General features: G+C 31.2%; 1 protein-coding gene across 5 annotated transcripts in view; it reads left to right on the top strand.

Moving 5' to 3' along the window:
• The window catches only part of zfh2 (Zn finger homeodomain 2), a 131194-nt gene that overhangs the window by 84991 nt on the left and 19001 nt on the right, over positions 1-27202 (top strand). For 4 of the 5 annotated variants that reach the window (XR_012756912.1, XR_012756914.1, XR_012756913.1 and 1 more), the window contains exons 2-4: positions 3038-6093; positions 9761-9820; positions 22755-26302. Coding sequence is in view for 1 of the 5 variants with exons in the window: in XM_075369966.1 (XP_075226081.1) it covers positions 3090-6093; positions 9761-9820; positions 22755-26302 (6612 nt within the window). In the remaining 4 variants the exon portion in view is untranslated. The remainder of the gene's footprint in view (positions 1-3037; positions 6094-9760; positions 9821-22754; positions 26303-27202) is intronic. The other variant, XR_012756915.1, reaches the window with a different exon arrangement.

The raw sequence follows: 27202 nt of genomic DNA on the forward strand, positions 1-27202 counted from the left end.
CCGTACTTTTTCTATACTATCTTCACCGGAGGCTGTTAACGTTCTCTCATACGGTCTACGTAGGTCTGGTTCGTTCGTTATTCAGTTAGGGGAATGACCACATACTTCACGAAGAAATATTCTTATACGAACATCTCATATCATCTTAACTTGTCTTATTTAATTTAATTTCTAATTTAATAATTTATATGTCTTTCTAAATATCTTATTTCATAATTCAGATTAACTATGATTTTAGTCTTCTTTTTTGGGAAATATTTTTTTATTTTCAATTTAAGAAATTGTTTTAATAAACTATATTTAGAAAAATAATAATTTCAACAGAATTCTTATCTTAATCTTTAAAAAAACACCATGACAAACTTTATAATAGTTTAATTTCACAGAAATTAAATTGTAGAAAGTAGGGCCAAATGTTTCGCGAGCCAAAATTCGCTAACGAATCATTTTTTGACCTTTGTTTTCATTACTTTTTTGTTATTTTTGGCTATAGATTCATCTCTTAAGAGAGATGAATCTCTCAAGAGATTCACTCTGTAATCAATATAGATATATATATATATATAGATCTATGGATAAAATTTTGTGGATCGAATATCTCCAAAATTACTAGATCAATTTCATTGAAATTTAGATATACTGTCCTAGTGTATGTGAAGATTGGTTGAGTCGTTCTTGAGTTAAATTTAAAGTAAAAAAAAGTTCAGATTATTATTAGATCAGGTTTTTATTAGTGAAATTTTATACGCACCTTGCAGTGAGTCACAATGATGAGTGAGCTGAAACGTGTTTTTTTGTAATTTTTTATTGCACGGCTTTTTTTACGTGTAACCTTTTATGGATCAATAGATTTTTTTTTTCTATATTAAAATAAGTTGATATTTTATTGAAAGGAAACAAAATAAATAACGAAAAGTCTGTCTTCTTGTGCAGACCTGTGCAAGATTTTTTTTTATTATTATATTGTTATTAATATAGTATATTGAATCCTTGTCAATTTTCTGATTATTTATCTATTTTATATTCTTTAAAAGAGTTCTTGATTTGACCGTAACTTAAATCAAGACAACCCAAAATTGACCTCTGTTAGAATAAGATATTAGAAAAAATCTCTTGAGATAAAATTAAAAAAAAAAGTTGTTTTATTTACAAATAATAATTTAATGTTTAATTTGTATTTTTAACCATCGTAAAAACTGATGTAATTTAATCCAAAATTTGTCTTTACTGTTTTATGTATGAACATGGGAAGGACACAGAATGTCAGGTTAAAAAGTGATTAATTGAATAGTATAATTCATAAATGTTATCACAATATTCTAAATAAAAAAAAAAAATAGATATTTTATTCATTATTTCAACTATTATGTTAAATTATTTGAGTTTCAAATTATAAATGAATAAGTAATTTTGTTAATGGTGTAATTTCTTCTTATAATTCATTTCTATAACTGTGTTATTTACATAAGATTAACATTTTTTATCAAAAGATTTAGACAAATTTTATTGGTTTATTTAATATTCTTGTGGACAACCAAGTTAATGGTTCTGTCGTCTAGTCTTGATATTCAATTTATGTATCTTTCTTTGATTAAATGTTACTTTATTTTTTATAAATAAATACTAACCTAATATGTAGTGATGATAAAATTACAAATAATCGTTCCTATTGATTAAATAATTTTTTTTTTTAGTTTTTTTACAATGAAAATGTAGATTTAATGGTATTTTATTGATACAAAACACGTCAATGCTTGTTTTTATAATATTGTCCTTAAAAGTTATTGATAATTTTTATGTTAGTTTTGTTTGTATTAGGAGCAATAAAGTATCGTATCTTAATTTATATCCAACTGTTCAAATTTATATGAAGGTATTCATTGTTATGGGATTTATCGAACGTAATCCATTCATTTAACGTGCTGCGCGATCTAGATGATGTTTACAGTAGTTTACAGGTATTGCTTTGTATTTATATATATTTTACTGCATCAAAGTCTTAAAAGGGAACTTTGTTTGCACTGATAACGTGTCGGTTGCCGGATGTTTCCATAATTTTTTATTTTACTTTATCTTTGCTGGCTTTCCCTATACAAACTAAAAAAGGAAAGGTCACGGTATATATGTTATTTTATTCTTTATTTAATTATAAGAGCACCGTTCTGATATCGTTAGGGGTGTGAGTTTCTTCTAACTTTTATCTTTTTTACAACAATAGGGTTTTCTTAAGAAACAGAAACATATATATTAGGTATAAATTATATCTACGGAGTAATTATTTGGATATTAAACTTTTCATTAATTATTAACGTTGAAAATGAGAAGTTATGCAGCTCGGTGTCTGCTAGGTAGTAAAAGAAACGAAGAATTTTTTATAGTGCTTAGGATCAATCACCAAGAACATCTTTTTAGTCAGCGCATTCCTTTAATTTAAAATCATTTAAAAGTGGTTACATTTTTCCAACGATACAAAAAGTTGTATGCGATTCGGAACGGACGCACTACGTGATCAGCGAGTCGTGGAATGTGTCTTCCGCAAAAAGTGCTGAACATAACAATGGGCAGACGGGAGATGGCGTTAACGTCGCGCATTGTGACGTGCGCCGTTTGTCACGCGCCTTTGACAGGCCAGTCACTTCTTTCGATCCAGATCTCTTTTTCTCTAATGATAATTGAGACCGCCGAATTTCAAAAGAGTCTCCCAATTTCGACATAAATTCATAATTGTTGAATAACTCTAAATGAATGTATCATTTAAACTGTAAATTCCTTTAAAATATTAAATTCAGAATTTTTTTGAGAATGGCTGTCAATAGTTTTCCAGAATTTGTCACCGAATACATGTCTTCATAATCATTATTAGCTTGCTTCACACATTTTTATGAGTCATTAAAGTAATTTCAATTAGATTTCTGGTCAAAATGCATTTATTTTCACTATTTTGTTTTTGATTTCTCTTTATTTTATGTCTAGTGAATTATGTAAGATAGTATATTCTATGAACAAAAGCTTAAATAATTTTCTTGTGTGTTCACAGGTTGGGGCGGTCGGCCTCCTTGTCAGCATGTGATGGTTGACGGCGAGCAGCGATGCCCTCGCCCATCCTCGGTGGAGCGTCGCTAGACGAAGGGGAAGGCAATCCAGAGAGCTGTGAGTCGCAAAACCGCAAGAGAAAACGCAAAAGAGAGGAAGAAGAAATGAGTCCGGAGGAAGAAACATCGGCATCGCCTCCGGCGGGTTTAATAGCTGGAGGCAATCGAGAAGAAGATGAGAGAAGGATGTCGTCTCCACCGTCAGGCAGTAAGTTTGTACACGATCAGGTGGATTGTTTGGATTCAACAGTCACCAAAGAAGAGGAGATGTCAGAGTCGGGAAGAACGAAAGATGCCGGTGGAGATGACTCTTGGGCGACGAGCAGTGATGTGGAGAAGTTTGATGGAAAGATTGTCTACAACCCGGATGGCTCGGCCTACATCATCGAGGACAGTGAACTGAGTGAGGACGACACCGAGCTGCCACAACTAATAGGAGATGGTTGCATCGTGGATGGCCGTGGTGTTAGCCTCTCGCAGTTCCAAGTGTTCCCTCAGATTGCGAATGCATTTTATGTATCTCGTAACCCTTCCCTCTTTAACACTTTGTATAGCAGCTCGACGACCTACTCCTCAAAGTTGTTGCACGATAAGAAAATAGTTCCTGAAGTCCCGATTATGCACAGTTACAGGGTCTACACCGTTCGTGATAATAAGACTGGTGATACCGACGAAAGCAAACCGGGGGAAAGCACGACGGAAAACAAAATTAAAGGATCCAGCAAGGATTGTTCATCAGTTCCTGTGAAACCTATATTGATGTGTTTTATTTGTAAACTGTCTTTCGGTTACGCTAAATCGTTTGTTGCTCACGCGATGGGGGACCACAATGTGGTACTGCAAGAGGACGAGAGAGACATTTTGGGACACAAGAACTCGTCCGCTATCATCCAGTGCGTGGGTAAAGATAAGGAGCCATTGGTGTCCTTCCTGGAACCGCTTTCACCGGTGCTAGGGTTGAAGCATACGAGTTCCAGCTCTTCGGCGACGCGCACCTCTCCTTGCGGAATCCAGGATGAGTGTTCGGGTATCACCGTCTCATCCAATGTGTCCCCACAATCCAATGTCCAGAATCAACATGTTCCTGAGACTTCGGTCTCCCTACCTGAAAACGGTAGTTCTAGTAATAATAATAATATAAATAATAATAATACTAATAATAATAATAATGTTAATAATAATATTAATACTAGTAGTGCTAGCAGTAATGTGAACAGTAGAGTGATGATGAGCGGGTTAAGCAATTGCGTAATGGACTTAACGCGAAAAAGTCCAATCTCAGGAGGTAACAACGGAGGTCGCAGCAGTGTGTCTCCTGGGGCCAGCCCGTCCCCAGGATCTAATTTAAGTCCGTTGTTAACATCTACAATGCCGTATCCCCAGCCGCCACCAAACTTCCTCACGGGCACTACGATAGGCGTGTGTCCGGACCACATGGGCGGCCGGCCGAGCGGTGTCGAGTGCGCCAAGTGCGAGCTCATTTTAAGTTCCTCCCGCCTAGGGGGTGTCGGCGGGCCCCTAGCCGGCATGCACTCCCGCAACTCGTGCAAGACTCTTAAGTGTCCTAAGTGCAACTGGCACTATAAGTACCAGGAAACGCTAGAGATACATATGAAAGAAAAACATCCTGAGACAGAGACCTCTTGTATTTACTGTATCGCGGGTCAGCCACACCCGAGGCTGGCACGAGGTGAAACATATACTTGCGGTTATAAACCTTACCGCTGCGAGGTCTGTAACTACTCTACAACGACAAAGGGAAACCTTAGTATTCACATGCAGTCGGACAAACATTTAAACAATATGCAAGAACTTCAAAACGGGGGAGTACCGAATTCAGATATAGGAGCACAACATCAACAGACTCCGCCTCCTCAACAACATCACAAACCGGCTAGCGGTCTACCAAGTCCTCATCATCATACCGGTACGCTCTCGTCAGCTCAGGGGCAGAAGCCGAAACCTACCTTTCGCTGCGATGTATGTAACTATGAAACGAATGTTGCCCGAAATCTGAGAATTCATATGACCAGTGAAAAACACACGCACAATATGATGGTTCTACAGCAAAATATGAAACATATGCAGACACTGAACGCCATCCAGCAGTCACATCATCAACAACAGTTAGGATTTGAATCCTTGCTCCATTTCCACCCTGGTATGACTCTACCGGGCGAGAAGCCACCACCTCACACCGAAGCTGCCCTGGCCGATATGGCTTACAATCAGGCGCTTCTCATTCAAATGATGACGGGTGGTCAACTTCCACCACACATTCCTCCAGAACTGGCACCTCACATGGATATGGGCTTAAATCCTGAGACCATGGAACCTCCTCCTGAACCGGCAGACCCGGATCCTGAACACTTGTTTCAGTGCTGCGTATGCAATGTATTCTCCACCGACAGTCTCGAAGCATTATCACACCATCTTGCAGCTGATCGCACGAAAATTCGAGAACAAGAAATTTTAGCTGTTGTAGCGGGTCATTACGTGTGTAAATTATGCACTTACAAAACAAACCTGAAAGCCAACTTTCAACTCCACTGTAAGACGGACAAACATCTTCAGAGATTGCAGCATGTGAATCATGTAAAGGAAGGTGGTCCTCGCAACGAATGGAAACTGAAATATGTATCGTCTCCTGGAGGTGTCCAGGTCCGTTGTCATGCTTGTGATTATTATACGAACAGTGCTCATAAACTTCAGCTGCATGCAGCTGGCCCGAGGCATGAGGCTTCTTGTCTACTCTTCCGACACCTCAGAGAACAGGATAGATGCTCTTCTCCAAGAATTTATCACTGCGCCCTTTGTGTATTCAGCACCCGAAATAAGCTACCGCTTCTACAACATGTGCGGTCGATGAAGCACCTGCAGATGGAGCAGATACACCAGTTGCAAAGACGCAGTGAGGGCAAGGATGCACAAACCGACATCGGTGAAGTCTTCAGAGTTCTCTCCCCACCACCGGCATCGGACTCTGAACAAGAAACTCCTGGTGAGAATAATTTAAATCATTTTCTTAATTTTATAAATTAATACAAAATTCTATTTAAAATATCACAAATCGGTTCCCAAAATCTGTATTAGAGAAGAATTAAGTATAGAAGTATTTAAGTATTAGTTTAAGATATTGCGAGTAGTTTTACTCTAACTGTCCTTCCAACTTAGTGTGATTCAATTTAAATAACTTTACATAACTAAGTAGATTATTTAGGTTTAATTAAAATGCACCTAAGTTATGTGTCTGCCTTAATTAACTATGTACGTACCACCATTATTATTATCTTTGACAAGATTAATTAGGTTAGTTATTATTATTATTAAGTGGATTAAATAATTAAAAAATTTTCATAGCTGTATATGGAAATTAATCAGAATTTAGTAAAATAGAATATTTTAGTATTTTGTCGAATTATTTATTGAACGGACGTTAAAGTAACATTATTCAAAAATTGTAGCTAAAATATTTTTAGCGTTTCAATAACTCCATAATTTCAGAAATTCTATTCTAACAATTTTTTCATCATTTACACTTATAATATATTAAAACATCTGTGTATATTAGTTTATTAACATAGTTTGTCATTGTAAACGTTTTTGAAAGTATATAGAAATCAAACTGTAAACCACAAAACTTATTTATTTTTAAAGGTTATTTTTTAGGTTGCAATATTTTAATTGTTTACATTAGAAAGTAAAAACTTTTTCTAGAACAACACACACACACACCGATATATATATACTGGTAAAAATTATTAACATTTTCATATAACTCGGTTTTCATTCATAAATTTTGATGTAATTTTTTTTCTTTCTCGGATTTTTATTACAATCAGTTACATTTTTGTTTGAATCCAAAGTAAATTATATACTCACATTAAAAATGGAACCAATTGAGATTCCTAAAAAGTTACATACTAGTGCTATATAGAACTTCTGAGGGTAGTACGTAGAATCGTACACAAGGTAGATTTGAATAACTGTACTTTCAGAAGTATAATAGAAAACAAATAATAATAAGAAGAATCACAAAAATTGCAGATTGATGAAAGCCTTTGAAAAAAAATAAATCCAAAAATAAAAATGTTAAAATGAGAGCGAAAACAAAAACAGTCAGGAAGGGAATGAAAGATTGATTAATTAATTAATCAAACCGGGTGTAACATTCATGCCATTCTCCAAAAAGTTTACGCCAAGTGCTTAATGTGGTGATTTAGCCGAAGTTCATATTTCAAACTAAATCGTTTTATTTATTTCTTGACGTTCCGTAGAACCAAATAATCGTGGATTTTACTGTTTTTAGCGAACCACACCACCTCAGCTACACACCTTACTTATTTGTTCTAAAACCGCTATATGATTTTAACATTTGTCTTCCTTACCGTGCCCCAAGTTAGACGCCATATCTCCATATTGGTATCAGAATTTCTGAGTATAAAAGTAGCTTATTAGACAAATATAAATCAGACCTCCTGCCCTACAACTGATACATTTCCTTGAACTTCGTGTTAAGTTGCTTTCTCTTCTCCCTCGCATGAACTCTCCACGTCAAACAAAGGTCGAGGTAAAAATCAAGGTACATTACATTTTCAATATACGGGATTATAATGTCATCAACCCGTGGGCAGTCTCCTCACTGGGAATGTTACATGACTCGACATGGTTTAATTAACCCTTATCTTAAATGTACCCGGCCACCTTTTGATTAGATTTGATTCCGATTGTAGATTAATTGAGTCCACAATTGAGTTGTAATCAACAGCCACAACAGCCAAAATAACCGTATCATGAGCAAAAAAAGCGACAGTGACTCTATTCTTAGCCGGAAGGTCGTCGGTGAAGACGCAGTATAAAACTGGTTCCAAAATTGAACTGTGGAACCCCCGATTTTGTGTTGAAAAACGCAGATAATGCTTTATTATAATTTACCTGGAGAAACGCCCATCCAGGTAGCTACGAAGAAAGAGGTAATAGATTTTAGGAAGGTTCTTTTGCAATTTGTATAAAATCCTAGTATAATACATTCAGATTTAATCAGTCTTACAATACGTAATTTTATTTACTGTTAAACTACATTTCCTATAAAATAGCAATTGGTGTAGATTTACTCGTATGTACATTTACATTTTTTTATACTTCAGTTACTTTTTAATTTTTTATTTCAACATTACTTAATGAATTGGAAAAAATGAATTTATTTTTATTTTGAAAGTGTGTTAATAGTTTTGAATTTATGTTCTGTGAATATTGTTTTATTGTTGTTATTATTTATTTTTATAATTTCAATTATCATCAATTCTGTGATTATGTCCTACTTATAATGTAGGAGGATTATATAGCAGTTTAAAATAGTAATAAAAAACAGTTAAAGATTTCTTGTTTTAAAGGTGTCTATAATTCATTTCTTGTACAAATATTGCAGTACTGCACTGTTAGCTTTCTCTTTATAACTGTGGCTTTTTTTCTCTAAATTATTTATTTATATAGACCTAATTAGTGTTATTTTTAAAAAAAAAGTTTTAAAATTTGCTGATTTGTATTTTATAAAGATTTTTCATTATATTCATTCGTTAAAATAAAATTATGATTGCTGTGAAAAATTAAATGAATTATTTATTTTCTAAAATTGTTAAGAATTTCTATCTTTTACAATTTGTAAAATGTAAAAAATTATTTTCTTATCTTTTTTTAATTATATAACTCCATGTTAAAAAATGGAATTATATGTTTGAAAATAAACTGATTAAATTTTACTTCAGTTTTTCTACCCAATGATAAAATAAGCTGTTAATTTTGACTTATAGCGACTACTTTTAATAGGTGTTTAATTAAAGTCTAATTTGTTATGAGAATTTAATAATTAATTAGTTATTAAATTTAGACGATTTTTTTGTAAAAATTATTGATGTAAATGATAATTTGAAACATTTTTGTTTGTTTACTTTGAAAATTATGATAAATATTAAAATTTTCATTCATAAAATTGAATAATTAATTATTTTTATATTTAAAAATAGTCTAAATTGGACTGATTTTTAATTATACAAGGTACAGTTTTTGTTTAAAATCATTATTCTTTTTTTAAATTATTTTAACTTTCAACTGTAAGAGAAATATACAGCGTTCCTTCTAAAATATTATTATAATCTTTTAGAAACAAAACATGTTGATGCTTTTCGTTAGTTATACCACAATTAAAAAACAGAAACAAATGAAAGGCAAAAAATTAAACCCTGTTTTTCTTTTTATTAAATTAATTATATAAGTACCAAAATAATATTACGAAACGCTTTTCAAATGCTAACCTTTTTTTGTAATTATGGTCTAGTTTAGTTTGCACCCTTATTTAATTTGTAATTATTTTTACTCCTTTTCAATAATTTGAAATTTATTTTTTTTACTGATAAATTATAAACATTAAATATAAATTTATGTGCAAATAAAAGCAATCTAATATTATATAATGTCAACTTAGTAGTATTATATTAAAAGAATTATTGAGAGATTGATGTAAAATATAACCTTATGTGCAAACACCTGCATTTAACATATTTATATGTATGTTTGTAATTTATAAATTGACCAATAGTAACATAAAATATTTTTGCTTTAGTAAAAATAAAATGAAAAAAAAAATTGATTTGTTGATGTTGTTTTTTAAGGCATCTGCAAACAAGTTAGGAGGACCTTATTACATGGAAAGTCTCTCAAACGCAAAAAAGGTTAGCATATTAATAATAATAATAGTTATAAAATTCATAACGTTATAAATATTAAATTTTTAAATAATATATTTATTAGTTAATTCGGGATTGATTTATATGTTTTTATTGTGAGTAAATTATTTAATGAAATTAATAGAATACTGTTCATAATTTTATGATTATTGTTATTATTATTTTAACAATTTTTGGAAATTTATTAAAAATATAAAAATTAAAAAAACATGTCCACAGAATTATTCTATATAATCTACAAATATATGATCAAAAGTAACATTGTTATTAAATAAAGACTAATATTATCAGTACAGTAAGTATTAATAATTGAAGTAAAGTTTTGAATTATTATTTTACATAAAAAGGGTGTGTAAGTAATTAATGATTGTTACTAATTAATAGACTTAATTAAAAACACTAAGATTTTTATAAAGTTTTAATAAGATAAATTTAAACTATTTTTATTTAACGTTTTTGTATAATCCAAAGTTTAAATGAATTACCCAGAAATGATTGTACAAAATATCATAATTTTATTAAAATTTTTAAATCAATATAAAATTAATTATAATTTTATTAACGGTTTGTGGAAAGGTAGTTTAGTTCAAAGGTCTTCTGTTTTCACAATTTACCCTGTATGCCAGCTCTGATATTCCCTCTACTCGAAGTAAAAGTAATATATAAGTTACAGAATATGAGTATAAAAGATTCTTCAGATTTTTTCATATCACATTTTAAAAAGTTTTTTCCGCAAAGTTTAATTTACAATTGGTTTCAATCTACCGGAAATATACGTAATTTTGAATACAAAAAAAAGTGACATGTACGGAAACGTTTCCATTAAAAATCTCTCAATAAATTGTATATCTATACATATATACGGTATACATAAATAAGTACATAAAAGGTGAGTCCAAAGAACAATAATCAAACTCCAAAGTTCGGAACATAAAAGTAAACACTAAAAAATAGTCTTATCATTCATGCAAAAAATAGTTAATCAAACAAAGAAATAGTGAAGCAAATCAAAGAATTAACAAAAGTAGGTGGTGAAACGAAATGAAGAATTTTGACAATGCACAATATCTTAGGGTAGCTCATTCACCTTAAATCTCGGAGAACTTACAAATCTAATGTATGCAGTCGCTTTTGGAGCCTAACGTCCTCGCTGTTATCCAGAAGGTTAACCGTGAGTCGCTTCATATGTTTGTTTAGTCGTATTTTATATCTTGTACTGGATCTTCCGTGTATCCTCCTTTCAAGTAGTTGACAATCCCAGATAATCGTCAGTATTTTTCGCTAACCACGACATTTCAGTGTTATATTTCTCAATAGTTTAAAAAGTTAAAGATATTTTTTTTGTATTAATTAGTAAATTTGTATATTACAAAAAATTATCAATGTAATTTACACATTAATTTAAATTAAACCGGTTAAAATTATGTAACTTTTTAATTTTATTTTGATAATTTCATATAATTTTATTTAAAAATTTAGATTAATTAAATAAGTTTGTTTTTTTACTTTAAATTTTTAAACATATTTCTAAAATTTTAACAAAACCATTTTTGAACGAAAGATTTTTTTCTTACATATTTTATAATTTTTTTATTAATTACCGTTGTACAAATATTTTAATAAATCGAAATGATAATATTGCTTTTGATAAATGCAGACAAGTAAATAAAAATCCTAATGCTGCAATAAATTTGTCTAATATCAAAAATGTTATAATTTAATAGTGAAAAAAAAAATTAATTGAATTTCTAAAAATCAGGAAAAAGATTCATGAATTAAAAGAATTTTCTATGAAGGTAATGAGTGAAGAAAAAAAGATTATAATTTATAGAATAATTAAACTTAGAAGTTATTTTGATAATAACTTATACCAAATCATTAAACACTTTACTATAAAGAAGTTAATACAAATTTATATCTAGGGTATAGGTCTAATAATTGGAGATATGGGTAGTAATGAAAGAAAGAAAAGAAAACTTGAATTCTTTGAAGTATGGTCGTTGAACGACGCTGAAGATGGAGTGGTGTAATAATGAAGTTCCTCGAAGAATACAGAAGGAAAATAAACTTTTGCTAATTTTACTAAAAAAAAGAAATGACTGAATCGGAAATGTATGAGGCATGACTGTATAGGAAAACTAATAATGGAAGACTGTGTGATAAAGAGAAAATACCAGAAAGAAACAAAGATAAAAACATATTTACAAGATAGGTATCGGTTATGAAAGTTAGAAGGAATTTAAGAAATAATCATTGGAAAGAACTACTAAGAGAGATGCGGTCAACCAACTTTCGAAGGAGCATTACAGAAGAAGAATTGCCGAACTGAAACCAAATAAATAATTATTTTTCTTCTCAAAATTTATTTCATTTGTATTTTCATATATCCCATTTTAATGGACACTAACCAAACATTTTTCATTTAAAGAATAGATTTTTTACTAGAAATTTTTATTTATTTATTTTTAATCATGATTTTAATATTTTTAATTAAATAAGCTCAATTTCAGTTTAATAATCTGTTTTTCCTAACGTAAGACTGATATATCCGAGACAGTATTATTCCGTGTTTTTATTGATCCACGTGTATCAGTTAAAAAATAGAAATTCATTTTAAAATAAAATTATTGCGGAGATCTCATTTTTAAGTTTTTCTTTGTAGCACAATATTTTATTCGTTCCTATTACAAATAGTTTAATTTCTAGTTGGTACAAAAACTGTTATCATTTTTTTTTTCAATTTATATGTAAATATCATATTCACACTTTTTTACAATTCTATTTTTTGCCGAAATCGATATTAATTTGAAATCTTAATTGAATTTTAGTTTGTAATAAAATGAATCTTAAGTAAGTTAGTTATTAAATTATATACATTTCCATAACAATGTATGAGATTACATTATCATTACAAATCAAAAAATAAATAACAAAAAATCCATAAAAATCATTTACGCTAAAAATTCTCAATAAAAAAGGAAAGAACCAAAACTAGTATAAAAAAATCAACAAAAAAACCCGCACTAATTTATCTTGTTTTCTTACTGGTAGTAAGTTATTACAGAGCATTATTGTTACTATATTATATAATATAAGTTATATATTATAAGTGATATAAAATTGACCTTTTTATTATTATATAAATTATGATTTCTTTTCTTTTTGTCATATTATTATTCAGTCCTTGTTAGAGAAATTAAGTGACAGAATATGGAACTTAAGTTCATTTCGTCTGGTAATAATAGCAGTTATAAAAATAATAAAGTAGTAAGTTTGTTATAAGGGTACTTACAGTTAGTGGACCATGAAAGGGGGGGGATCCAAGGAGGTCCATTGTCTACCATCTATGGAAACGAGACACTTGAATTCCAACGACCATTGGCCGTCTTCTGATGGGCGTGGTGGATTCTCCTTCAACTCGTCGTCCTAAACTATTCTGTTTTACTATATTATGTATGTATATATATATATATATATATATATATATATATATATATATATATATATAAGGACTGAAATTGTTATTAGATGAAAAGGATGGTGATGTATATCCAGATACATAATTCAATGATCAATAACTTTTAATCCGGATTGACTCGATAGTTAATGATACCACAGCACTACCACAAGATGGACAAGTGACGTGTGTGGAGTGGTGTCTCTGTAAACGAATGTCCACTATTGACGCGCTTTCTAGTTCTAAAAAGAACCTCTCTACTTCTGTGAGAACCTTTTAGATATCTTAACCACACATCATTCATTTTCTTTCTTCATTTTTATTTATTTATGCATTTATTATTCTTCTACTCATGTCTTCTTCGTACTAGTAGCTATTTCTTTAATAAATAATTCTTTTTCGTTAGATAAATATTGATTTGTTTTTTTTTCTTTGACTATTTTATTATATTTCTAACATGTTGAACTCATTTACATATTTTATTGTTTACCCTAAACTAAACTTATCCATAAATTTTGCTACACATATATAAAATGGGTAATCTTTGTAGAAATTGTAAATGTTTAGTTTAGTGTGATATATTAAATTATTAAATGTCTCTACAAGTAAGATTTTCTAAAATTTTATAAATCATAAAATAATAGTATATTTTTGTCATGCGTTTTCTGATCAGCATAAGTTGAAACACCTTAATATTAACTATATTTCCAAAAAATTGATGTAATGAGCCATTAATTATTTTTAATAATTAATATTACTATTTTACTTTCCAAAGAAAATTTTTTAATCTTGTTAAAAATGGGGTATCGGGTTTTATTGCAAATCTTTACGTTTTAGGGTCCAATTAATTCATCTATCAAAAAAAAAGACATTCGTTCAGGTTTCGCGCTGCTTCTGTCTTATATCTCATGACTGACTAAACCGATTTTTTTAAATTTGGAGCAAATAGTTTTATGTATAGGGGATTATTCATATTATTTTTTTTTCAAAATTCGTCAAGTGAGTGGTGGATATCGGGAAATAACCAATTTCAGTTTTCTTCAGAGGCATTTTAAACAAAACTTTATTGAAGCAGATTTTTTTACCTACAATGCAGTTATAAATAATCTAAAAAAGATTTTTTTCTCCAGAAAATCAATCTCTCCACTTAAATCGAAATATATGTTTTTTTTGTTTTCTTACTCTACCATTCCTTCCGTTTAAATATTTTTCAAAAACATTTTGAATGTTTATATTTATACATAAATATAAACATTTCTTGATATCTCTATACATAGAGATATCAAGAAATATCTACAATTTTTTTTTAATTATAGACACCGATCTAAAATGACTTGACGCGGCGTAGCCGGTCAAGTTATGTACTTTACCAGCTATTGTTTTTAAACCTTATTTCCCTCTTATTAATTTAATTAATGTAATTCAAAAAAAATAATTTACCGTGCAATCAATCCGTGCAATTAAGACATAATAATACCGTGCAATTTAAGACAATCATTTAATTAGATTTTTGATATTTTTTTTAATTGATAACTAACTACCTATAGTATTATTATGGATCGTAACATTAATACTGATATTTTATTTTATTCTATTCTATTTTCCAATAAATTATTATATTATACTCACTATAGGCAGTATTGCTTGTTAATATATTCTAAATTTTGGGTCTGCAACAGTTTAATATTAATGACCGTTTGACGAAACAGACCTTTTTATTACTTCCACAATTCTATTTATGTTAACAATGGTTTAAAAAAAAATACGGAATAGTAATTGTTAACTCTTTTATTTTCATGAGAAAATGTCTATCCTTTTTTCAGCTTTGTAAAATATATTTCTTTCTCCTTTAAACCGTAAAGACAAGTTATAAAAAATATTTAAGGAATTTTTAAACACCAATCGACCCAATAAAATACACATAAACAAGATTTAAAATTATTTTGAATAATTTTATTTAATCTCAATATGGTTTATAAGCAAAAGTATATATATATATGATTTGTACTAAAAACGATCCACACATTATAAAAAAAGATTATAAAAATTATAAACTTTTGTAAAAGTTGGATCCCGAAAAGAAAATTTAGTTTTTAAATTAATTTATTCAGGTAGGAAATGTAGGTCCATTTTGTCATCTTCCATCCAATCATAGAATAAATGTTAAACAATGATAGCCAAAATCTAGTCATTTTAAATTCTATTTATAATACTGTGTAATTTAATCCCTATACTGACATTAATTCCAGAAAATATTTTTAACATGAAAGCCAGCGAATGATATTTAAAGGGTTTCTTTTTATAAATGATACTACATTCTGATTTTTTTTTCTTTCCACCCTATCCCCCAAGCCGGATCCACAACAAAGCAAAGCACATCTAAGGGGGTTGTCTACTCAAACGGGCCTCCCCGTCCACCAGTCATAAGTCTAGTCCAACAGGTCAGTGCGTCGGTTAGATCTTTTCATTACCTGCCTCTAACCCCTAGGGCGGGTTATCCAAGCCCGACTATGTCGTTCCTGGACCCCACCCCAGAAGCCGGGACTCGGTCTTGACGCCAATGCCTCTAGTGAGAGCACCTTGTTCAGGACACTTACACCGGTTCTCGGTGTTTTTCACGAAGGGATGAGAGAGTCCTAGTGCCTCATCACTGCCGCCAATCCGTGCAAGCACAGACGAACGATATCTCTGCAGGAGGCTGTCCCTCAACCCCTCGCCGCCCCAAACTTCCTGGCTTTGTGCTGGAGTATCCGTCTCACAAAGTCAGTTACCGCACGAAACCTCTCTGCCCCCTCAACCCGTGAGTCCCCAACTCACGGGTGCGACGTTCAGTAGCCCACGTCCGGCAGTCCAACACGACGTGTTCCGGTGTATCGAGCTCTCCGCAAGAGAGGCAAAAGAGGTCGTCAGCTCTCCTTCCGGCATGTAAATTCACCCGAAACATGCCGTTGCCAGATAAAAATTGGATCAACCAGTAGGTAACTACACCAAAGCTACGGTTGACCCAAGGCTCGACTTGCCAGATCAGAAGATGTGTCCATCGCCCCGTGGAGGACAGATCCCAGCGGCCCTACCAATGTCGGAACAACCACCTTTGCAAATCACCCTTGTCAGCTCCTCCAAAAATCCCAATCCTCAACCCGGCTAGTTGTTTAAACGGAGGGATGCCCGCAGTGACTAACTTTCGACCAAACAGTGACCCCCGTACAGCAGAACAGAATTGATCACATGGCCGTACAACATCCTTTTGGATGACCGCGGCGGCCACGTTGCCGAGGAGCCTACTCAATGCTCGCACCATCGCTCTGGCACGATCTGATGTCTCTCGCATCTGTACGGAAAACGTACGTTGTCGGTCCAGCCTCACCCCCAAATACTTCACCGACTCCACCTGGGGTACTAAGGCTCCGTCTACCGGATCGAAAAAAGAGGACGCCTACTAGCCAGACAGATTAATGTTGTTTTCTCAATTTTAAGTAAGGTATATTTAATATATTTCAATGGCAGTTATTTTATATACTAAAATTATTATTCAGGTTTTTAGAGCTTGATTTTTTTTTTAATTTAAATTTACATTTTTTCAAAATGTTATTCCCATACAATTTTTCTTTTATTTTTTAATTTTACTAGTTTTTTTCTTCATATTTTTGGTATTCATTTCTTACTCAAGATAGACTTACAATACAAACGTAAAATTTACTTAATAATTTAGTATAGGACTAATGATTTTTTAATTTAGATTTTCATAACTTAGTACGTTAAAATATGACATCATTTACAAAAATTGTTGTTAAATAAATACATTTTTATTTTATTACAAAAATAATTTTGTTTTATTAATTATTAATAATTCTTTATTTATTCTAAATTTATAATAATAGTTAATATTAAAAACTATTTGTTATTCTTGTTGTTATGGGATATTACGTTTTACTTTACCAGATCTAAAAGAATAAGTTCTGAATACTTGGGTACATTATTAGACGGTGGAAGTACATTTTTCTTTCAAAACGATTTTGACCCCCATCTTCTATGATTATTATTTTGGATGTTTTCCTACAAATAAAAGTAAATAAAACTGTAGAATATTGTTCGGAATTTTTAAAAAAAATCTTTCTTTTAGTATTATGATGACTTTATGCATTTGTAGGTCAATATATCCCCGTTTGATTTGGTTTTTCCTTTTTTTAAAATTATTTCACCGTTAGATAAGTTTAATATGAAATTCTGTTTCATTACAGAAATGATTTACTTTTGAGGTCTTAAGCACGTCAAAAACTGTTTTCAATTTATTTCTTTTATATTTTAATAATTTCCTTAGTTGTTTTTATAACTACAACCAATTTGTTAATAAATTTAATCTTTGAGGTTTTATTTTTGTATCCTTAGCCTTTTTTTACTAAAATAAATTTATTTTATATAAACTAGTAGCCCCTTGCTGCTCCGCAGCGTTATTATTAGAAAGTAATGTTATATATTCTAAAAAATTGGAGAAAAATCAATTTACAACCCCCTTTTTTCCTCTTTCCTTTCCTACTACGGGTAAAATGCGTGCTTAAAACCTATTTCCAGTCCGTCAAGACGATCTTCCGAACGGATCGGGCTGAATTTTTTTTATTCTGTACGGACTGGCTCGTAGATATGTCATCAAGCGTTGACATACCTTCAAAGTGATTTTTCTGTGAATAATAACTTCGGAAATTTCCTCAATGAAGTAATAAAAGAGGATTTTTTAAGGAATTCTCAGAGCACATTCAAGTTTGGTATCAAATTATCTGCGGATCGTTCCAAAAAGCATAAAAACAAATCGGTCCGATCTGTCCAGTAGAACGCCCACGTGAATTGAAAATAGGTTTTCAGCGCAATTTTTTAGCATATAAATTTATTAACATCTTTAAAGATTATTTGTGAATAAATAATCTTAAAAATATTTTTGTTTTTTTTCTTTAATCACCGTCATTTTTTGAAATAATTTAATAATTAAGAAAAAAGACACTTTTAGAAAGTGAAAGTAGATAAAATGTAGAACTCTTTAATTCTTAAAATGAATTTTAAAAGTGTGGTTTACAGTTTTATATCTTTTCTTTCAGCAGAGTAATATCTTGTTTTCAATGCCTTTATTAATATAAGATTTTATGAGCTAAAAATTAAACCATTTATGATAATTATAGCTGTTCTGGTTTAGAAGAATTTTTTTTAAATCTTGAGACTTTAACTATAGTAGAATACTTTGAAAATTTTATTCTGCATGATGTAACATTGTAATGAATTATAGAATAGTGCATTTTAAACATTTTTATTAAAATTACTTAAAGATATCATTCTTTGTTTAATGTAGAGTTTATTTAAAATTTAAAAGGTTTGATTTATTACATCAGGCCTTAGTAAATATTAAATTTTTGTACATGTGTACGTCTAGGCTTAGCCTCATTAATTTTTTTCATCATGCAATCAATATTAATACATGTATGAATATATTGCAATATAGTTATATTTAATAATACTCCACAGTAAGTGTAAATATAAGAGCTAAATAATTTCAGTAGCAAGGTAGCAAGTATAGATGGGAATTATACATACAGAAGCTAAAGTCTAGTAGGCAATTAAATAAGGGTCAAAATGAAATCAGCAAACTTTTTAATGACTGCCTCAGGTTATTTTTTCTACTCAGATTAATTATTGTTATTATTTTTAAATGTATGTGGTAATTTATTATTTCTTGTTTTTGGCTGTATCATAAGATTGATTAGCGCTTTTAAAAGTTATACATACAATTTTTAGTCTAGTATTTTTTGTAGTTAATTCTTCTCTATTTGGATTTTATAATTTTTAATTGTATAAAAACAGTTAAATTATAATGATATAATTATGAAGATGAACTTTGTTTTTACCATTTAAATTAGTATACTTTTTTAAATCTTTTGATAGGTATATATGTGCATATATATATATATATATATAGTATAATAGCATTATAAATCCTTTTTACTGTTTTCTGATTACTTAAAATAAATTGAACAATTGTTACTTAAAAATAAATTCTGGTTTCTTAAAATAAATTATTCGATTTGGTCACTTCTCAGAGAAATAAAACAGTTGACAACAAAGTTGTAATATTTTCCTGGCATTGGTTATTTATTCCAATATAGTGGAAAAATAATGATACCTGATAAAAGTTACCTAAAAGTTAAAAAGATTTTAAATAAACCAAAAAAATCTGGTTTAAGTTTGGTTTAAATAAACCAAAAATCGATATTTTTAAACTTCTAATCGGTTCCTCTCCCCACAATATTGCCCCGAAACTATAGTTTTTTTTTGGGGGAGGTCACTTTCACTATCACTATTCCTAGGAAGACATAAAAAAAATTCGGTTAAAAAATATGATATAAATAAAGCTTTTTTTCCTATTTTTAGAGAAGTGGGAATTTTGGGAGACAATTTCTTTTTTAAATTGTAAGATAAGCATGAACTTATGTACTGGGTTTAATATAAAATTAGATTATGTTTGCAAAATTTTGAGAAAATTGACCTCAAAAACTATTTCCCCACCCCATAGAGATATACAACGAGTAATATTATATACACGACTATGTATAGATGTGTAATAATATACACGAGTCTCTGTACAGAATTTTACATATGAATGGATATATAATATACATAGGATACATACTTTACATAGTATGAATGATTACTAAACTTATCCTTCTTCCAGCACAGTTCTAGAGCTATGATACCAGGAAAGTATAGATGCATAAAAAGATGTAATTACAATAGCTTATGGTTGTAACATTTATTTAATTTTTAGTAATTTATTATTGTAAGAAAAAAACAACTTACGTTTGCAAAAACCTTTTTTTAGTACTGTATCAGAACCAAATTTTTCTCCACCAAGGTAACCGGTCCTCGTCGTTAAGTACACAGTCACCTCGGAGCGTCGTGGGAGCAGTTTCTGCCCACCCTAGCTAGCCCGCTTCTGGGGCTTTCTCATCGGGGTCTTACTAACTTCACTAGGACACACCGACTTCCTTTTACGGATAGCCGATATGCTCTTTCGCTGAGGAGCTACCCATCCCTTCCCTATTCTTAAAAGTTCCACAGTTGTGCGTTTCGCACATCCTTCACTTCGCGAACCACTCATACCTTGAAGATTGTCTATGCCATTATCTGGGAGTCCCAACCGCTCCACATAGAAGATATTGCAAAATTAATTCTATTTTTTTTCTTTCAATGGAAAAAAAAACATGTACGGTTGATTGGAATAAGTTGAATTTGGTAGATAAGGTTAAATTTTTTTTTAATGAAAGAATTCATTGCTATGTTGATTATTAACAATCTTAAAAAGTTACAAGGAATAGAATGATCAATTTAGTTTTTATAAGCTAAAAAATCTTTCAAATATTGATTCCGTTAATTAACTGTTTACTTTTTATCATTTCTATTTTAATAAGTAACCAATAATGTTAAAATAAAAAACATATTACATAAAAAATAATAATTTAAGATGAAATTGAGGTAACATTTACTGAGTAATACGTAATAATAGAACTTTTCATTGTTCTTATTTATTTATATAAAAAGATAATTAAAATTAGAACTTTTAATTAATTTTACAACCAATTAAAGTGAACTGAAATAAAATTAACAATTAGTAGTAGAAAATTAAATCAAATTAATTAAGTTTATTTAATTCTTTGTTTAATTTTATCTTTTGTGGATAGGACCGTTTACTTTAATTCATTTAACGTTTTAGTTAACCTATTCTAAAATGTTATTATTGCTATTAAAATCATAGTATTTTTAGCTACAATTTACTTATTATTAACGTTGGTTTTAAACAACATATTTTCATTATCTAAGTAATAAATAGTGTATTTATATGTAAATTTATTCAAATATACCTCTTTATTTGTATTGTGAATACTTGACAATTATTGTAACAAAATGCGTGTAATAAAAATTAAATGTTCTAAATAATCTAGACTATGTATTATAAAATAATGGTACTGTGTCTAAATATTTATAATTAGCTTAACATTATTTCATATTTTGAAATATTGATAGCTTTTCTTCTGTAACATTAAAACCGTATAATTTTACATAGATATGAAGTTTTACGTAAAAAAAATGATTGAATAGAAGAAAAAATATTCATATCTTTTCTTGAATGTTTTCAAAATTTCACGTATTTACATTTTGTTAAAATTAAATTTTGTCCGGAAATTATATGTTTAAAGTACAAAGAGATATAAATAGCTTACATGGAACTCAAGAACGTTACAATTTATGAAAATGATAGCTTTATACCAAAGTGATTTGGCTTTAAATAGACTTTTTAAATCCTTTTAACTGGTGAACATTTATTACATTTTCTTATATTTTAAAAATGTTAATTTATGTCATATTATAAAAATATAAAAAAAATTTAAGAAGTAAATTTATTGAAAACTTCAAGTAATTAATTCAAGTTTTAAAAAAAGAAGAAAACATTCCATAGTGGACATTTTCCGTATTAGGCTGACTCCAGTAAAGGTAGTTTATAGATACAAATCACATTAGACAATGCCAGGAAAATGTGTTTTTAGACTATCATAACAAGAAGCTAATTAAATAAACAATCGTGTAGCAAGTATTTGACAAAAATTGATAGAAGACAGTAAATATTTATAGGAAAGCTTTGAAATAGCCATTGAATGACTGATTGCTCTATAAGCTGAGCAGGAAGCCCGGTGACAAGCCAGGTGTATCGTAAAACGCATCAGCAACTTTTGTGTACATTTTAATATTTTTAATGGCTCTCGTAATTGCTTTTTAACAGGTTGCCGTCCAAAGAAAATTATTGCAGAACAATCACCTTTCACGATCTGTAGCCCACACAGGCCGTGTACAAAATTGGTTTTCTGTTATATTAACTTTAATATCTCATTATATTTGTTTAATGTGCTTTAAATTATAACCTCTGGCTTGTTCTGTACACTTATATAATAGTTAAATTTTTGTGCCCTAGTATTTTTCGATGTCTGTATAAACGACGGTTTTTCTATTTTACATTTTTTATTTCTTAATTTATTTTTACTTCAAATAATGTATTAGTAATTTGTTTAATATAACCTGAAGTTAACTGCTTAATGGATTGAACAACAGAGATTGGGAGTAAAAATTACTTTTAAAATTTAGTACATAGCTTAGGAGTAATATTATTTAAAATTAAATAATAATAAATGGAATTAACAGAATAAAAATTAAATTGGAAATATATTTTTTCAATTCCTGATTTATAATAATAAAAATGATTTGATTATTATTCGAAGGCTCAAATTAATAGCCTTTATCCCCTGTTACACTGTACGTGAGGGGAGTATGCTGTCGGATTATTATAATCATTGTAATCTGGATTATCGATGAAAATTGCAAATAGTGATTGCTTATTTAATAACTGTTTCCTTTATCCTTTTTTTGCAGATATCACTGAGATACCCAGAGAAAAAGAGCCTAAGTCGGAACCTAAAGATCTGAGTCAGTCTTCATCTCATTATGCTGCTGACCATCAACAACAGCAACAACAGACGGAATTAGAGGAAAGCAGACAACTAGAGAACATGCATATGTGTCCGTATTGTAATTATACGAGTAATTCAGAAATGAGAATTCAAGCTCATGTACTAGCTCAGCATTCAAATTCAGAGCCTCCGAGATCATCGTCATCACCAGTAAAAGAACCACTTAATTTCCAATGTCCACTTTGCCAAGATGCATTTAAAGACAGGCCGCTTTTAGAAAGACATGTAATGCAGATCCATAGCGTGAACTCAGAAGGTCTGCAACGATTGCTGATGTTAGTAGATCAGTCGCATTGGCTTAATACAGTGTCCAGGCCTAATTCTCAACAAACAAATCAGCTTTTAAGTCCTACATCGTCATCACAATCTGGCGTTAAGGAGTGTGAGCAGAAGCAAAATCAAACAGATATGAGTAAAATCGATGATGACAAAGATGATTTGCAAAATTTATCCTCGTCTGAAGAACAAATTGAAGATGAAAATAAGTGCCAGACATGTTCTAAAACATTCCGTAATATCGATGAGCTCTGTTTACATCAGAACGAAAGCGGGCATCTTGAGTTGAAGCAGACACCGAGCGGCCCTGGGTATTTATGTTGGAAGAAAGGGTGCAATCAGTATTTTCAAAGTGCTCATAGCCTACAGATGCATTTCCGAGAAATTCATGCAAGAGGAAGTACGCATAGCCAAACTATGGCTGTATCTGAAAAACATGTTTATAAATATCGTTGTAGTCAATGCAGTTTAGCTTTTAAGACGATGGAAAAATTACAGTTGCATTCTCAATATCATCTGATCCGGGATGCTACGAAATGTGTACTATGTGGAAGAAGTTTCAGGTCAATAATTTCCCTTAATAAACATGTAGAAATATCACACGCTGATATGACCGAAGAAGAGATGATGGCGTACAAACAAAGCTTAATGAACAATCCACTTCTTTTGGCTTCTTTCAGCGGTCAAATTCTAGATCCTTCATTAAACGAATTGCTTAAAAGGGAAAGCATGAAAGTTGAAGCTGATGATATGATGGATGTGGATGACAGTCCTGGAAAAGACAATCAAGATGATGGAAGCACACAGATTGGTGATGGTGAAAATAGTGATGATTCCATAATTTATAGAGAGCAGCAGTTTCTTGAAGACTACCTTAACAGTCAGGCAATAGCGGAAGATAGCTACAATGATCCTAACAGAAAATATAAATGTCATCGATGTAAAGTTGCTTTCACTCGTCAGAGTTATTTAACGAGTCACAATAAAACTTTGCTGCATCGGAAGGGTGAAAAATTGAGCTACCCGATGGAAAAATACTTAGATCCAAATAGACCATATAAATGTGATGTTTGTAAAGAATCTTTTACTCAAAAAAATATCCTCCTTGTTCATTATAATTCGGTTAGTCATTTACACAAATTGAAAAGAGCAATGCAAGAGCAGCAGCAACAGCAAAATAATAATAATAACAATAATAATAGTTCTCCAGTGTGTTCGCAAACTGCTGCATCCATGTCAGCAGCAGCAGCGTTAGCCGCTAGCTTAGGTGTTTCACCACCAGCCAATGTTCCTATCAGTACAAAGTGTTCATCAACTTCGGATGAGGACGATAAAAAGCCGTACAAATGTAACATTTGTAAAGTCGCTTATAGTCAGGGTTCAACGCTAGATATTCATATGCGTTCAGTATTACATCAGACTCGGGCATCTAAAATACAAGATTTGGCGATAACTGGTCAAATAGATCTAAGTAAACCTTTAATAGAACAGCCAGAACCTCAAAAAGCTCAGGATCAACATAAAAAACTAATACAAGATATTTTAGGTTCTTCACCTAAACATCAACAAACCTCGATGACGTCACCTTCTGGCAGTACAGCGACTCAAGTGTCTATGAGCCAGGGCTCATCTCCTAATTCAGGATCAGCGGTTCCTGCTAGTGTTGCCTCTACACCGAATTTGACTTCAGTTCCTACTAGTTTAGCAATGTCTAATGCAAATACAAGCTCGACAACATCTGTGATACCTTCTCCCACTCAGCATTCCGGAATGCTCTCTTGTCAGAGATGCAGTGCTCTTTTCGTCAATCAGGAACAGTTGACAACACATCAACAACTCTACTGTCTTTTTGGTAGTCCTATGTCTCTTTTTCCACCTCTACCTACTCCACCTGCATCGACTCAAAATGCTATGACTCAATCCTTATCCTCCCCTCAAACAAGCAATAATAAAACGCCATCTCCGATACCACTGACTCCTTTAACTCCAAATGCTGATGATTTTCCTAGAATTACTATACCTACAAAGAAATCGTCTCAAATGTACAAACATTTACTAGAAAGTTTTGGTTTCGATCTTGTAATGCAGTTCAACGAGAATCATCAGAGAAGACAGAGAAAAGAACGAGAAGAAAATGAAAAAATGATTTCCGAAATCACATCTACGACAATGCCCCCAGAAGAACCTCCTTCGTTGCCAGAAGATCCCCCTGAACCGGAACATATCGAGGTGAAAATCGAAGAAGAGCAACCGATAGTGAATGATCTACCAGAAGTGTCAAAATCCACTTGTCAACATTGCAATAAAGAATTTTCAAGTGTATGGGTGTTAAAAGCTCATTGCGAAGAAGTACATCGCGATCTAGTCCCTCTTGACTTCCTCGAGAAATACGCTCAGCAATTTAAATGCGAGTACGAAAAGAAAACTGTACCGAGCAGTTCAGTTACTACTGCTTCTACAGGTACATCAACAACATCATCGTGTACAGTCACCTCGACCTCTTCTTCGACTACATCTACGTCAACATCCACATCATGTATGATGACAATAAGTACTCCAAAGGTTTCATCAACAACAAATACAACATCCAGCACCGAAATAACACCAGAAAAAGATATAGATGAGAACAAAGAAATAATTCAAGCAAAACTTGGGCTGCAACAACATTCTCAGCAGCAACAGACACAACTGTCAACCCCACCTGAGACAGTGACTAGAGCGAGTACACCAACCGCATCATCAACTCCAGCATCTAGTACAGACTCTATCCCCGCAACATTGAGTTCATCTATAGCGGCCGCAGTAGCCGGTGTTGGTCAAGGTAACTCTCAAACTAACATCCCGATGTCATTAGCTCAGCAAATGAACGAAATGCAAGCTGCTCTGAATGTCATGGCGGCTTCTCAATTACAACAACAGTTGCAGCAGTTCAATCCGATGATGATGGGAATGGGACTTGGAATGGGATTACCTCTTGGTTTGAACATGCCAGCTCTAGCTGCTATGAATCTACAGCCTCCACTTGTACCGATGATGATGCCACCACCACCGTTCGATCCAATGGTTGGTTTAAGCCAGAGTCAGAGTCCGCTCTTTTCACCGCAGAGTAGCTCGATGGATCCTGCAACGATACTGGCCAAACAGCAACAGCATCTCCTTCAGCAACAACAACAGGTGGTCATTTATTTACTCAGTTATTTTTAATCATATTTAAATTTAGTTCTCCTTTCTAATAAAATGATTTAAAGTTAAACTCGTATAATTCTTTTCTATAGATTTATTGTTAACATAAATCATCTCGTTACATTATGGGGTAATTATTCTGATCATATTATTATTTACGATATAATACTTGATTGAAAAACATAATATAAAAAAGTATTTAGCTGCAGTTTTTTAAATTTATTTATTTTGTTTTTTTTTTAATTTAGTGTAGCTTCTAGCAGCAGTTTAAACTTCTGTATGAACCTGTAAGTTTGCAGTGTAGGCTTGTAACAATAACTAGTATATAGAAACATTTACAGCCATATATATATATGACATTATTGCCACATGTTTTCTCTTAAAGTGATTGTTTACAATCAAAGTAAAATTAAGAATTTACATTTTAAAATTTAAGTACACTTCCAGGTTTTGAATATCATAGCATCAAATGAAGACTATGGTTTCACTTCTTTCTGTACATTATGACATATTATTTGTAGTTTATTTATATTTATTACAAATATACTTGTAGTTTATGTATAATTTATTATTGGTATTTCTACATATTATTTGATAATAATAGGCACCTTTCAGACAATAGGATTTTATATGGTCATGTTTTCACAACGGTTTACTTTCTTTTTCTTAAACGCAGGTATGTTTACATATAAATGTAGCAATTTCATTTGTTTAGAAAATCAAATTTTTTGCACTTTTCTAGAATAAATTCTTATTAGAAAAGAAATACCATTGTGTTACAGTTCCGAATTCTACTATTTAGTGGTTATATCGAGCATAGTATCTGGTAAAATTAAAAATAAAAAAACACATTTATGTATGGTCTATCTGTTTATCCAATTAACCATTTTC

The sequence above is a fragment of the Lycorma delicatula genome, chromosome 6 (assembly GCF_047948215.1).
Source record: "Lycorma delicatula isolate Av1 chromosome 6, ASM4794821v1, whole genome shotgun sequence".
Taxonomy (NCBI): Eukaryota; Metazoa; Arthropoda; class Insecta; order Hemiptera; family Fulgoridae; genus Lycorma; species Lycorma delicatula.